This window comes from Ovis canadensis, chromosome 3 (assembly GCF_042477335.2).
Source record: "Ovis canadensis isolate MfBH-ARS-UI-01 breed Bighorn chromosome 3, ARS-UI_OviCan_v2, whole genome shotgun sequence".
Taxonomy (NCBI): Eukaryota; Metazoa; Chordata; class Mammalia; order Artiodactyla; family Bovidae; genus Ovis; species Ovis canadensis.
In genome coordinates, this window is record NC_091247.1 from 105096267 (window position 1) to 105110416 (window position 14150).

At 48.9% G+C, this 14150-nt stretch overlaps 1 protein-coding gene across 1 annotated transcript in view; it reads left to right on the forward strand.

Moving 5' to 3' along the window:
• The first annotated feature begins 5563 nt into the window (after positions 1-5563).
• Positions 5564-14150, forward strand: part of ACOXL (acyl-CoA oxidase like) — a 366969-nt gene continuing 358382 nt past the window's right edge. The window contains exon 1 of the mRNA XM_069583969.1: positions 5564-5793. Coding sequence (XP_069440070.1) covers positions 5672-5793 — 122 coding nt within the window. The 5' untranslated portion in view covers positions 5564-5671. The remainder of the gene's footprint in view (positions 5794-14150) is intronic.

Consider the following 14150-nt stretch of genomic DNA (forward strand, 5'->3'; position numbering starts at 1 on the left):
CTACATCTGAGGCAGAAATGTGCAGTTACAACTCTCTCTTCCTCTAAAACTTTAGTTTATCTGCTAATGTCAATATTAAATGTCCATCTATGTAAAATGACTAATAGATTCCCTAAATTGGTAAAGCATGTTTATTCATATTTGGGCTTTCAGTGACTTGTTACTCCAAATTAGTAATTTCCAAACTTATTGGAGATGGAAAACCAGACTGCATCAGGGAACATGAGCTCCAGACTTGACTTTCCCAAGAAGCAAGTGTGCTGTGCTGTGCTCAGCCACTAAGTGGTGTCTGACTCTGTGTAACCCCATGGACTGTAACCCACCAGGCTCCTCTGTCCATGGGATTACCCTGGCAAGAAGACTGGAGTAGGTTGCCATCCTCCTCCAGCGGATCTTCCCAACCCAGGGATTGAACCCGTGTCTTCTGAGTCTCATCTCCTGCATTGCAGGCAGATTCTTTACCCAGTTAGCCACCTGGGAAGCCAAAGAAGCAGATAATGGGACTTAAACCCTGAATCTGGGTGTAAGTTTCCTGATCTGTAAAATGACAGCTATCTCCATCTCTTCATAATGTTTCTCTGACTTCCACTCTCCTAGAGCCTCCACTCAGTTTCTTGGGTTGTCCCATGATACCAGTCAGTGCTCTGTTAAGAAAAGGAAAACAGGGACTTTCCTGGTGCCCCAGTGGTAAAGAATCTGCCTCCCAATGTAGGAGACTCAGGTTCCGTCTCTGGTAGGGGAACTAAGGTCCCATGAGCCTTGGAGCAACTAAGCCCAGGTGCCACAACTAGTCCGCCTGAATGCTGCAGAGTTTGTGCATCTCAGCAAGAGAAGGCTGTGTGCAGCATAACTAGAGAAGCCTGTCGCGGCCAAGAGCCCACGTACTGCAACGAAGACCCAGCGCAGCCAAAATTAAAAGAGAAAGAAAACAATTTTGACACATGCTGCTGCTGCTAAGTCGCTTCAGTCGTGTCCGACTCTGTGCGACCCCGTAGATGGCAGCCCACCAGGCTCTGCCGTCCCTGGGATTCTCCAGGCAAGAACACTGGAGTGGGTTGCCATTTCCTTCTCCAGTGCATGAAAGTGGAAAGTGAAAGTGAAGTCGCTCAGTTGTTGACACATGCAGACAATCACAAACACGCATATATCTTCCTTCCACTGGGAAATTTAAAGTAATTTATAGTAGCAGCATTAGCTGTGTTGCTGAAACATCATATAAGATTAGAGATTTATAATTAAAGTAGTGACAGAAAGCTGACAAGTGATTTCAGGGGCTACAGAACGTTAAGAATAAAGTTGATGTGAAGAAAGGAAAAAATATAAAGCCCTATTCTAGAAATGTTTTTCATCTGAGGGTGTTTTGTTACTTCTGAAGATCCCTTGTGAGGTCAAAACCCAGGATGGACTTTCATATCACTGCAGCCTGGAAGGAAGGAAGGATGGGAATCCCAGCTCTCTGCCGCCATCAGTCTCCCCAAGAATCTCTCATGGAATGTTCAGTCCTATGTGTGATCCTGGTATTTGTATAATGGACACAAGTGATGCCCAGATGTTATTTACATGTTAGCCTGCTTCTAGAGACCAGAGACCCTATTCCTTTCTCTTTCCTAGTCTTCCCTTATTAGAGGCATCTAATCTTATGAGCTCATTTTTGCATCGTGATAAATGGCTGCACTGGTACTAATGGCTGGAATCAAGATTGCCAAGAGAAATATCAACAACCTCAGATACGCAGATGATACCCACTCTAATGGCAGAAAGTGAAGAGGAACTAAAGAGCCTCTTGAAGGTGAAAGAGGAGAGTGAAACATACAAAAAACTGAGACAGCATCCAGTCCCATCACATCATGGCAAACAGAAGGGGACAAAGTGGAAGCAGGGACAGATTTTATTTTCTTGGGCTCCAGAATCACTGCAGGCGTTATTCAATAGCACAACAAAGACACCGATCCCTTAAGAAATGCTCAGAGTTTTTGAAGGCTCTGTGTCAGGAACTCAGTCAAAAACCAACTAAATTTCTTTTCTTTTTTTGAAATTTACTTTGGCCATGCTCACTGTCATGGAGGATCTTAGTTCTCCAACCACAGATCCGGTCCATGCACCCTGCACTGGGTGTGCAGAGTCTTAACCACTGGACTGCGAGGGAGGTCCCCAGACAAATTTCTTTTTACAAAATTATACCTGCATCTCTGAGCATTAGTTCAAAATTTCTTTAGCATTTATAGCCTCTCTACCTTATAACAATGTTATGAGGCAAGGGCTAGGTAAACCTGAGCTAGTATCATTACTGGGGTTCTCAAAGTACCGGGGGGTCTGGGAAGCATTGTTGCTTTCAGTCTCTCAGTTGTGCCCAGCTCTGCAACCCCATAAGCTGCAGCACACCAGGCTTCCCTGTCCTTCACCACCTCCTGGAATTTGCTCAAACTCAAGTCTGTTGAGTCAATGATGCCATCCAACCATCTCTCCCTCAGTTGCCCCCTTCGCCTCCTGCCATCAATCTTTCCCAGCATCAGGGTCTTTTCCAATAAGTCAGCTCTTCACATGAGGTGACCAAAGTATTGGTGCTTCAGCTTCAGCATCAGTCCTTCCAATGAATATTCAGGGCTGATAATCCTTTAGGATTGACTGGTTTGATCTCCTTGCTGTCCAAGGAACTCTCAAGAGTCTTCTCCAGCACCCCAGTTTGAAAGTAACAGTTTTTCGGCACTCAGCCTTCTTTACGGTTCAACTCTCACATCCATACACAAGGAACATTATAGTTTCCTAAGTTGCCCCATTTGCCTCCTGAAACCCGGCGCAGTGGTCAGATGGAGCCATTAGAGGCCATGCCCTGCAGAGTTCTCATCTGGAAAGAAAGGACCGACTGGAAATACTCCAGGGTTCTGCCTGCTCTATTTTCTGGTTCTCTGCTTTCTACAAACACACCAAAGTTCCCTGAGAACAGTCTGTGCCTCACCACGGAACCCTAAGCCCTGGGCTGTAGTGTTCGTGCCCCAGGCCCTCATGAAAGCTGCCTCCAGAAAGTTCACCGAGGCCCCCAGGCCAGTCCTGCAGGGGAGTGTGATGTGGTGTGGGTCCTCTGGGGCCTGAGTCCTCTGCCTTAGAGAGCCAGGAGCCCTTGGGCAAGTCATTAACATTCCTGGCCACTCATCTATGGAAGGAGCTTAAAGGATTCTTGCCTGCCACCATCCACGCAGGAGAATGCCCTCTCAATGTCCAAGCCAAGGGCCTGCCTCTCCTACAAGGACCGAGGGGCTGGGGCAGTGCGAAATGAAGCCAGCAGCCATCACAGCCTCCCTCTTCTATGGAGAGCCCAGGGCTGCAGGATGGCCCTTGAGCACAAACCTGGATGCCATGCCTGGTCCACTGTGGGCCACTGGACAGCCTTCTCAGAGGCCTGGGCTGCTGGATTCCTGCATTTCCCTTATGAGGTCCTGCTGTGGGCACTCTGGTTCTGAGCCCAGCCTTTTTCTCCGGGACATGCCTAACTCCTCTAGCAGGCACCTTGTTGGGGAAGGTTTTCTGATGCTGTGACTGGCCCATCTAGCCTGTGTTCTCTGACTTCTCCAGGTGGCTTTCCAGGTGGCTCAGACAGTAAAGAAGCTGTCCTGTGAGCAGGAGAGCCGGGTTTGATCCCTGGATTGGGAAGATTCCCCCAGAGAAGGGAATGGCTACTCACGCCTGTATTCTTGCCTGGAGAATCCCATGGCCAGAGGAGTCTGGTGGGCTACAGTCCAAAGGGTCCCAAAGAGTCAGACATGGTTGAAGTGACTTAGTACACACGCACATACTGGATTGAAAGTTCATGTAACCTTATTGGAAAACTGGGTTTTTGCAGATGTAAGCAGAAGAGTCAGACACGACTGAGCGACTGAACTGAACTGAACTGAACTGAATCAGGTTAAGATGAGGTCAGAGTGGAGTAGGATGGGGCCCAACCCATTGATTGGTATCCTTATAAGGAGAGGGAGGTTTTTTTGTTTTTTGAGAAATCTACAATGAATATTCTCTTCAGATTTCCTGCAGTCATTGTGGAATATGTCCACAATTTAAATAATCCCACAGAACATCCCACTGACCATCACAGAGCACCTAATATGAGGCAAATATTATGTATACATAATTATAGTCTTTAAAAAAATGTAGATCATATTAGCCACAAGTTTCAGATGAAGAAATTGAAACTAAGAGAGATGAAGATTCTTATCTAAAGTCACAAGATCAGTCACAGACAAATTTGGGGCAGGTCAGGCTCTAGGGCAGGCCTTTGGGCAGAAGCAGGTTCATAGCAAGGGCTCGTGTGCAACTGGGGGTGCCCCTCCTGACAACACCCTCACAACAAACCAACTCTCACAACAAACATAGGCTCTGGTGCCCCAGAAGGGGGAGACCATCAGCTAAAGCAGAGCTGTGGCTCCAGGCAGGCCCCAGGGATTGCCCAGGCTCCAGAATCCTCAGGAGAAGAGGGGCACGGGGGCTCTATGCCTCAGTACAGTCCTTGGCTCACACAGCACCATGAAAATACAGAGCTAAAAACCTCCTGGACAGCAAGGAGATCAAGTCAGTCCATCCTAAAGGAAATCAACCCTGAATATTCACTGGAAGGACTGATGCTGAAGCTGAAGCGCCAATAATTTGGCCACCTGCTGTGAAGAGCTGACTCCTTGGAAAAGACCCTGATGCTGGGAAAGATTAAGGGCAGGAGGAGAAGGGGGTGACAGAGGATGAGACGGTTGGATGGCATCACCGACTCAACGGACATGAGTTGGAGCAAACTCCCGGAGATGGTGAAGGACAGGGAAGCCTGGCGTGCTGCAGTCAAATAGGGTCGGAAAGAGTGGGACAAGGCTTAGGACTGAGCAACAAGAAGGAAACTAATACAGATGATATTCATTAACCTAACGACAGCAAACAGAGACCCAAGGGCCAACTACAGCTCACTCCCCAAGTCATCTCCCCAGCCCAGTGGTCTTTGAAAGGAAACAACGAACATTGCCTTTCTACTTAGATGGAGAATCAGTAAAGTAAATGAGACTTAGGAAAGGAGTGAATGTTTGTCACTCGTTAGAGCAACAGAAGGAGGATTCTGGGAGATGAGTTCATGTTTGTTCACTGTCTGTTCTGTCTGCATCTCCCAGCTACCCTGTAGCCCCAGGCCACTCCCCCAGATTACAGTAATATTAAAGTTCGCTGGAATGCCAAGCTGCAGCTGACCTGGGGCCAGAGCATGGGCCAGGCCATCTTGGATCTTGGGCGCAGAGAGGCTGCTGATATAAGAGTTCTGCTCTGTGAGATGCCTCAGCTCTGAGCAGCCAGGCCCCGGTGTCTACAGACCAACCTCCCCTCTAGGGTTCTAATACCAGGGTTCTTGTGGGCCACCGACTGGAGGGACAACTGAGCCGAGGGCACAGGCAGCAGGAATTCAAGCCCCGGGGCAAGGCGGGGAGGGAGACCATTCTAAGAGCCCAGAGTCCTGGGACCTTTCTGTCTTCACCGGGTGCCCAGGCAGCGGCGTCGGGGTAGGGTCCGCGCGCAGGAGGGAGGGGCAGGCGGCGGAGGAGGGAGGAGACGGGCCGGCGGCTGGAGAGGAGAGGGCGTGCGCTCCGGGCCGCTTGCGGGAGGAGCGCGCGGGGCAGCGGCCGCAGAGACGCGCCAGAGGCCCGACAGCACGATGCAGCCGGCGGACCTGGGGCTCGGGGACTCATCCTTGCACCGTTACCTGGACGGCGAGTTCTGGAGCCTCAAAAACGAGCTGCGCGGGCTCCTGGGCGGCTGTCCGCTCTTCCGGCCCAGGTACGCGTCCCCGAGGGCACCTCGCATTGCACCCCGGGCAGGGCGAGCTGGGGTGTGTGTGCTGCGCCCGAAAACAGGTCCCTCCCGACTCGACGAAGATGGGCTGCCCGCCGCAGTCCTGTGGACGCCGCAGAGCCGGCGACTTCGTGGCCCTCAGGAGGCGGCTTCTGCCCAGCGCGCTCCCTCCTACACGGAGAGCAGGGACGAACCCGCGCGCCCCGCAGCGGCGGACGGGGTGCTCGGCCCAGAGCGGTAGCTTCTAAACCGGTTTCCTAACCTGTTTCTTGAGTCCCCGACTTTGGGTGTCACCCCTTGCTGGGAGAGGGGGCAGAAAACCGGGTTGGAGCGGGCGTGGAGCGCCCCCAGGGCCACCGTGTCGGCTGGTCCGGAACAGAAGCGCGGAGAGCGGCGCAAAACAGCGTTATCCCGGGTCGTGCCTGCAGAGAAGTGCGGGCATTTTCCTGGCACAGGGATGGACTGGCTCTGCCCGGGGTCGTATCTGGTTGCTGACGTGCTGCGGACTCCCAGGGGCCTGGCGGAGTCCAGGTGTGCGTGGGGGCGGGTGAACAGCGGCGGGGGTGCTTGGGTTGCAACGTGGATTCAGGCCCAGAAGTCATTTGATGGCAGCACAGCCCAGAAAATTGGACAGAAGGCTTGGTGCAGCCTACGTTTGCAGACGGAGAAAATAACCCAAGGACCAGCCCTTGTGTCTCGTTGAGGACTTTCTCCTGCACTCTGCTGGGGTCTCACCCCATCTCAGGTCTTCTGATAAGCCCATTTTTAGAATCAGGCTTGGAGTTTTAATTTAAGAAAGCCCCAGTTAAAAAGCACCAGTATGTTCTGAAGGGAGATTAACCAGTTAGCACATGTTTCTGTCTCAAGGATGAGCTAGGCTGAAGGAGGAGATGCTTGGAATAAAAGCAGGTCATCCTTGGGGAGGAAGCTGTGGTTTCTGCACTGGAGGTAACTGGTGGGGGGAGCAGGGGTTAGAGGAGGTGACAGGTGAGATGGTGGGTGGGCCCTTGTCTTCCCAACTTGTCCTTTCCCCTTCTCTCTCACACCGTCTTCTTTATGTTATCTTTCTCAAAGCACGGTCCAGGGACTCCTGGGGGGTACCCAAGACTTTTTCAGGAGCTTCACAAGTTAGAAATTATTTTAGTGATAACATGAAGCAGGTACTGACCCTTTCATCCTCATTTTCTCACGAAGGTACAGTGGTAGTTCCCAGAAACTATAGGATGTATACTTTCCCAACATATCTGCAGAAGCAGAGAGCAGCATCCAGTTATTTCAAGGCAGACGTTAACCAGACTTGTAAAGACACAGAACAATGCCACTTTTCTAATTAAAAGTGTAGTTCTTTTTGTAAACATTTAATGAGTTTATTATTGTTACATTCAAATGATATAAATATTTAAACATTTTTTTCTTTTATAATTTATAATGTGATAAATACCGTAAATACCCATAGATATTTGCAGACCCCAATAATTTTTTAAAAGACAATTTTAAAGAGCAGTGTTAGGTTTAGAACAAAATTGAGAGGAAGGTACAGAAATTTCCCATATATTGATACCTCCTGTCTCCACACAGGCATAACCTCTTCCATTATCAACATCACTCACCAGAATGGACTTTTTTTTTTTTTTTACCCAAAGATGAATCTACGTGGGTACATCATAGTCACTCAGAGACCACAGTTTATGTTGGAGTTCACTCTTGGCGTTGTACGTTCTGTGGGTCTGGACAGATGTTTAATGACAAATACCCATCATTATAGGGGCTTCCCAGGTGGCTCCGTGGTAAAGAATCCACCTCCAATGCAGGAGATGTGGGTTCAATCCCTGGATTGGGAAGATCCCCTGGAGGAGGAAATGGCAACCCACTCCAGAATTCTTGACTGGAAAATTGCGTGGACAGAGGAGCCTGGCGGGCTACAGTGCGCGGGGTTGCGAAAGAGTCGGGCACAACTGAGCGCAGCGCCGCTCTCATCATTATGGTGTCATCCAGAGTGTTTTCACCGCCCGAAACATTGTCAACGCTGTTTTCTCTCACCACCCACCCCTGGCAACCACTGATCTTTTCACTGTTTCCACAGTTTTGCCTTCTTAGAATCATATAGTTGCGATCATACAGTATGTAGCCTTTTCAGATTGCCTTATTTCACTTAGTAATATGTGTTTTAGCTTTCTCCATGTCTTTTCATGGCTCGAGAGCCCATCTCTTTTTTCGTGCTGAATGCTGCTCCATTGTCTGGATGAACCGGTTTATTTATCCAGGCACCTCCACCTTGGATACCTCCACGTTTTGGGAGTTAAGCGTAAAGCTACTATCAACATCCATGTACAGGTTTTTGTGTGGAGGCCTCAAGAATTTTTAAGAGGGCAAGGAGGTCCTGCTGCTTTAAGTGATACTAGGTTCTGTCACAACCTAGTATCCCAGGGGTCCCCAACCTCCGGGATCTAATACCTGATATCTGAGGTGGAGCTGATGTAGGAATAATAAAGTGCACAAGAAACGTAATGCCCTTGAATCATCTGAAAACCATCCCCCTCCTCAGTGTGTGGAAAAATCACCTTCCACGAAATCGGTGCCTGGTGCCCAAAAGCTTGGGGACGACTGCCCTTATACACGTCCCTTTCCCTGTCTTCCTGTGTCTTTTCAGTTTAGTTCCTGGCCTGTCATCTCTTTGTCTTTTCTTATTTAGATAACTGCAGTTTAAATGATGGAAAAGAATGCTAACATCTAAACCACTGATTTGGGCCAAGTAGAAGATTCTTTGCTGTGAACTGTACAGTCTGCTTTGGGACAGAGGGGAAAGGCAGGCCGGAATTGGAGAGCCAACCAGCAGCCAGCAGCACATTACCTGTGTGATTGTTATCAAGTGAGATGTTACCTTCCTGAGCTTCCATCTGCAGAAAGGAGATAACATCTGTGCTGCTGGTTTAAATGAGAAACTGTTGAGTGGCTTTTCATTAATGCTGGCTGTGGTATGACACCTAAGAAAAAAAGTGGGGGGAAAGAGATACAAACCCCATTACTCTAACAAACACTTTTCCATTCTCTCCAGTTTTTGTTTATTGACTTCATAATTTCAGAGTTGTAATAGCTTAAATGTCATACCGGTTTTTTTTTCGTCCCCAGTGATTAAAGATCTTAGTATCTGCTTGGAAGTTCACCTTGTACTATCAGATTTGATCTTATCCTGTGTTCGAAGACAGTGACCTGACTTCTTGATGTTTTTAACCTTCTGCCACAGTAAAAGGCTCCATGAGAGGCCAGAAATAAAACTCTCTCGTGGCTCAGATGTAAAGAATCTGCCTGTGATTCAGGAGACCCAGGTTCGATCCCTGGGTTGGGAAGACCCCCTAGAGGAGGGCATGGCAACCCTCTCCAGTATCCTTGCCTGGAGAATCCCATGGACAGAGGAGCATGGTGGGCTACAGTCCATGGGGTGGCGAAGAGTCAGATGTGACTGACTGACTAACACCAGACATGGATTCACAGATACAATATGAGGCCTCCTGTAACCAGTCCCCTATCCCCAGGCCCTTGAAATTCAAGTAGGTGTTGGAGGGGGTGAGGTTCATGAGTGTGAGTGCCGTGTGTATAGTGGGAAGTTTGTACAGTGTCAGGCACTCCCAGGACATAGAGCCCAGGAAACAGTTTGCTTCCCCACCAAAACCCAAATCCTGGTTTTGCAGTTTTCTGAGCACATCACCACTGCCCTCCTCTGTGCAGGGACTCCTCCTCTGGGGTACTGCGCCAGGTGTGGTGTGGGTGCAGCCCAGCTCCCCCCTCTCTCCCCAAGACCAGCCTGCCAGGCTGAGTCCTCCCTGTCCTCACTCTGATGGCGGGCCCCCCAGGTTCTGGGAATGTCCCCATGTCTAAGGGTCCCACCTGCCCCGAGGTCCATAGGACAGCATGCCCTTGGCTGGGGCAGCACTGGATTCTGGGCCACTTGAGGCTCCTTCCTGAGGTTGCAGAGAATATTTAAAAACAACCTCTGGGGACTTCCCTGGTGGTGCAGTGGTTAAGACTTCGCTTTCCAATGCAGGGGTGAAGGCTCTATCCCTAGTCAGGGAGCTAAGATTCCACATGCCTCGTGGCCAAAAACCAAAACAGGAAACAAGCAATCATGTAATAAATTCCATAAAGACTTTTAAAATGGTCCCCATCAAAAAAAAGAGAGCAACATCTGAAACGTGATAAGCTTTTCATACGTTTTTGAGTTTGTTTCTTGGCAAAGCGGGGCTCTCTCCTGGGCGCCAGGCTGGTGAGTGGGTGTGCACAGGTAAGGCTTCTGTGCTCAGTCGCTTCAGCCCTGTCCGACTCTTCGACACCGTAGACTGTAGCCCACCAGGCTCCTCTGTCCATGGGATTCTTGAGGCAAGAGTACTGGAGTGGGTGGCCATGCCCTCCTCCAGGGGATCTTCCCAACCCAGCTGTCGAACCCTCCTCTCTTCTGTCTCCTGCATTGACAGGTGAGTTCTTTATCACTAGCGCCACCTGGGAAGCTCTGTAAGGCTCACAAGTCTCACTAGAAGTCTCTAGACTGACGGGACCTCCGCACTATCCGTCCTCAGGGCTCCCCTCCCTGGCCTGGCTGTGCTGAGCCGACTGCTTCCCTGTCCCCCTTCTTTCTCTTCACTGCCTTTTCTTTCTTTCCCTGGAGCAATGCACATTTCTCTTCCTAACCTTTGCAGAGATTTGGTTTTCCCCCACAGCCTTATTTATGCACTCAAGCATATGGTGAAGACCTTCTCATTGCAAACAGTCAGATAATATTGAAAACCTGAAAGTTTCCCAAACTGTCCCCTCCCCCAACTGCTTATTTTTTTAAATTATTATTTATTGATTATTATTTTATTTATTTTTCCGGGCTCTAAAATCACTGCAGATGGTGATTGCAGCCATAAAATTAAAAGACGCTTACTCCTTGGAAGGAAAGTTATGACCAACTAGACAACATATTAAAAAGCAGAGACATTGCTTTGTCAACAAAGGTCTGTCTAGTTAAGGCTATGGTTTTTCCAGTGGTCATGTGTGAATGTGAGAGTTGGACTATAAAGAAAGATGAGCACTGAAGAATGGATGCTTTTGAACTGTAGTGTTGGAGAAGGCTCTTGAGAGTCCCTTGGACTGCAAGGAGATCCAACCAGTCCATCCTAAAGGAGATCAGTCCTGGGTGTTCATTGGAAGGGCTGATGCTAAAGCTGAAAGGCCAATACTTTGGCCACCTGATTTGAAGAGCTGCCTCATTTGAAAAGACCCTGATGCTGGGAAAGATTGAGGGCAGGAGGAGAAGGGGACTTCAGAGGATGAGATGGCTGGATAGCATCACTAACTCAATGGACATGGGTTTGGGTGGACTCTGGGAGTTGGTGATGGACAGGGAGGCCTGGCGTGCTGCAGTCCGTGGTGGTCACAAAGAGTCAGACATTACTGAGCGACTGAACTGAATTGATTTTTGGCTGTGCTGGGTCTTCCTTGCTGCATGTAGGCTTTCTCTAGTTGACAGGAGCAGGGGCTACTCTTCATTTAGGCATGTGAGCTTCCCATTGTGGTGGCATCTCTTGTTGCAGAGCACAGGTTCTAGGCACGTGAGCTTCAGTGGTTGTGGTGCTCGGGCCTCGTTGCTCTGTGGCACGTGGAATCTTCTTGGTGTGGAGATCAAACTTGTGTCCCCTGCATTGGCAGACGGATTCTCAACTGCTGGACCACCAGAGGAGTCCCCAGCCACTTATTTTTGTTGTGGTGAAATAAACAGAAAATAAAATTGACCATTTTAACATTTTTTACTTTAAAATTTTAAAAATTTATTTTTAATCGGAAGAGGATTGCTCTACAGTATTCCTCTGGCTTCTGGCATACAACAGTGCGAATCAGCCATAAGTACACATTTGTCCCCCTACTCCTGAACCCCACCCCCACCCCCACGGTAATTTCGGGGCCCCCAGCCAGCTCCTCGTGCTGTACAGCAGCTTCCCACTAGCTGTCTGTTTACACATGGCAGTGTATCCATTGGTGCTACTCTCTGAATTTGCTCCACCCTCTCCTTCCCCCTACTGTGTCCAGCGTTTCTTCTCCGTATCTGTGTCTCTATTCCTGCCCTGCCTGCAAATAGGTTCATCAGTACCGTTTTTCTAGATTCCACATGTCTGTGTTCACAGACAACGTTTGTTCTTCTCTTTCTGACTTCCCTTTGTGTCACAGGCTCCAGGCTCACCCGGCTCACTAGATCTGAGTACCCAGTGGCGCGAAGTACATCCGTGGTGCTGTGCAACCATCGCCAGCATCCATCTCAGAACTCGGGCATCCTCGCAGTCTGAAACTCTATACCCGTTAAACATTGATTCCCTCTTCCTTCCTCCCCACAGCCACTGGCGACCACAGCTCTACTTTCTGTCTCTGTTAATTTGAACTACTCTAGTGATGTCATCTAAGTGGAATCATACCATCATTGTCCGTTTGTGTCTGGCTTTTTTCACTTAGCAGAATGTCCTTCATGTTGCAACAGGTGACAGAATCTCCTTTTTAAGGTTGGATAATACTCCATCATCCTTTCCTGTGCCCATCTTTGCATGAAATGTTCCCTTGGCGTCTCCAGTGTTTTTTGAGGAGATCTCTAGTCATTTCCATTCTGTTGTTGTCCTCTATTTCTTTACACTGGGAAAGATTGAGGGCAAGAGGAGAAAGGGGCTACAGAGGATGAGACGGTTGGATGGCATTACTGACTGGATGGACATGGGTTTGAGCAAACTCAGGGAGATAGTGAGGGGCAGGGAAGCCTGGCGTGCTGCAGTCCGTGGGGTCACAGAGCTGGACACGACTGAGCAACTGAACAACAACAATACTTCATTAGATGGATATATCACATTTTGTTTGTCCATTCATATGTTGATGGGTGTTTGGTCCTCCAACCACTTTGAATACTTTATTGTTGTAGAGTTTGTTTTTTCCTACTTTCCCGATTTTTCTATGAGTTCACATAGACATGTGAACATTTTCTTGGATAAACAGAATCATACTGTGTGTTCTACAGCTTTCTCTTTTAAAATTTATTTTTATTTTCATAATACAATGTATGAACGCACTTAATACAAAAGAGACACTATGAGATTTGGAGTGAAAAATCTGCCCCTATTCCACCCCCTTCACCCCTCATTCCCTTTTCTCACTGGCAAACACTTTCACTTCTTCAGGGGATTCTTATGTCATTTACCTCTATTTCCCTTTAAAACATTCATAAACAGAGCTACTTCTTGATTATGTAGTGATTTGTGTGTGTGTGTGTTAGTCACTCAGTCGTGTCTGACTCTCGGAAGCCCATGGACTGTAGCCCATCAGACTCCTCTGTCTATGGGATTTCCCAGGCAAGAATACTGGAGTGGGTAGCCAGTCTCTTCTCCAGGGGATCTTCCTGACACAGGGATTACACCTGGTCTCCTGCGTTGCAGGCAGATTCTTTACTGTCTGAGCCACGGGAGAAGCCCGTATAGTAATTTAGCAGTATAGAAAACGAAGACTCCCATGACTGCCCACTTTCTTTCCTTACTCCCGCAAATCAGTGTGTCCCCATTTTTACTTAAACTGGTATCCAGGTTCACACTGCTGTGACTACATGTGTCACCCCCTGCCACGCCCCATAGTATAACATATTTCACTTCCTTTCTTTGACAACTCTTGGTGTTCTCTTGGGATAACAATTTCTACCTTTATTCATTGGCTTAGTTTTATATAAAATTGTCACTCACTGGCCTGTGCACTCCTAGACGGAAGAGTTCCAGTCCTCTCAGTTTGGTCAAGGGCTTCCCTGGTGGCTGAGGGGTAAAGAGCTCGCCTGCAGGGCAGGAGACTTGCAGGAGATGCAGCTTCCATCCCTGGGTCAGGAAGATCCCCTTGGAGAAAGAAATGGCAACCCACTCCAGTATTCTTGCCTGGAGAGTCCCATTGACGGAGGAGCCTGGTGAGCTACAGTCTATGGGGTCGCAAAGAGTTGGACAGGACTTAGCAGCTAAACAACCACAAAACAGCGGTTTGGTCCCACCTGTCGTGTGTCTGCCGTTCCATTCCCTCCCCGTGGACAAATCCATCCAGGAGGTCTCCCTCTGGGGCGTCGGCCTGGACTGGCTTTACCATCGTCTTCCCGGTCACCTGGGGAGTTTCCTTTGCATCTCCTTTAAAGTCAAGCCTCTGTTTTCCCAGCCCTTCTCTTTCTTGGTCGCTCTTTGTGGAGGATTAGAGGTGGCCACAGGCTCTTTTCGTCATTCCCATCGAGAGGGGTGCTTCTGTGTCCCCTCCCCTGAGTCTGGGTGGCTCGGGGACTGCTCTGGCCCATGGGTATGGTTGGAGTG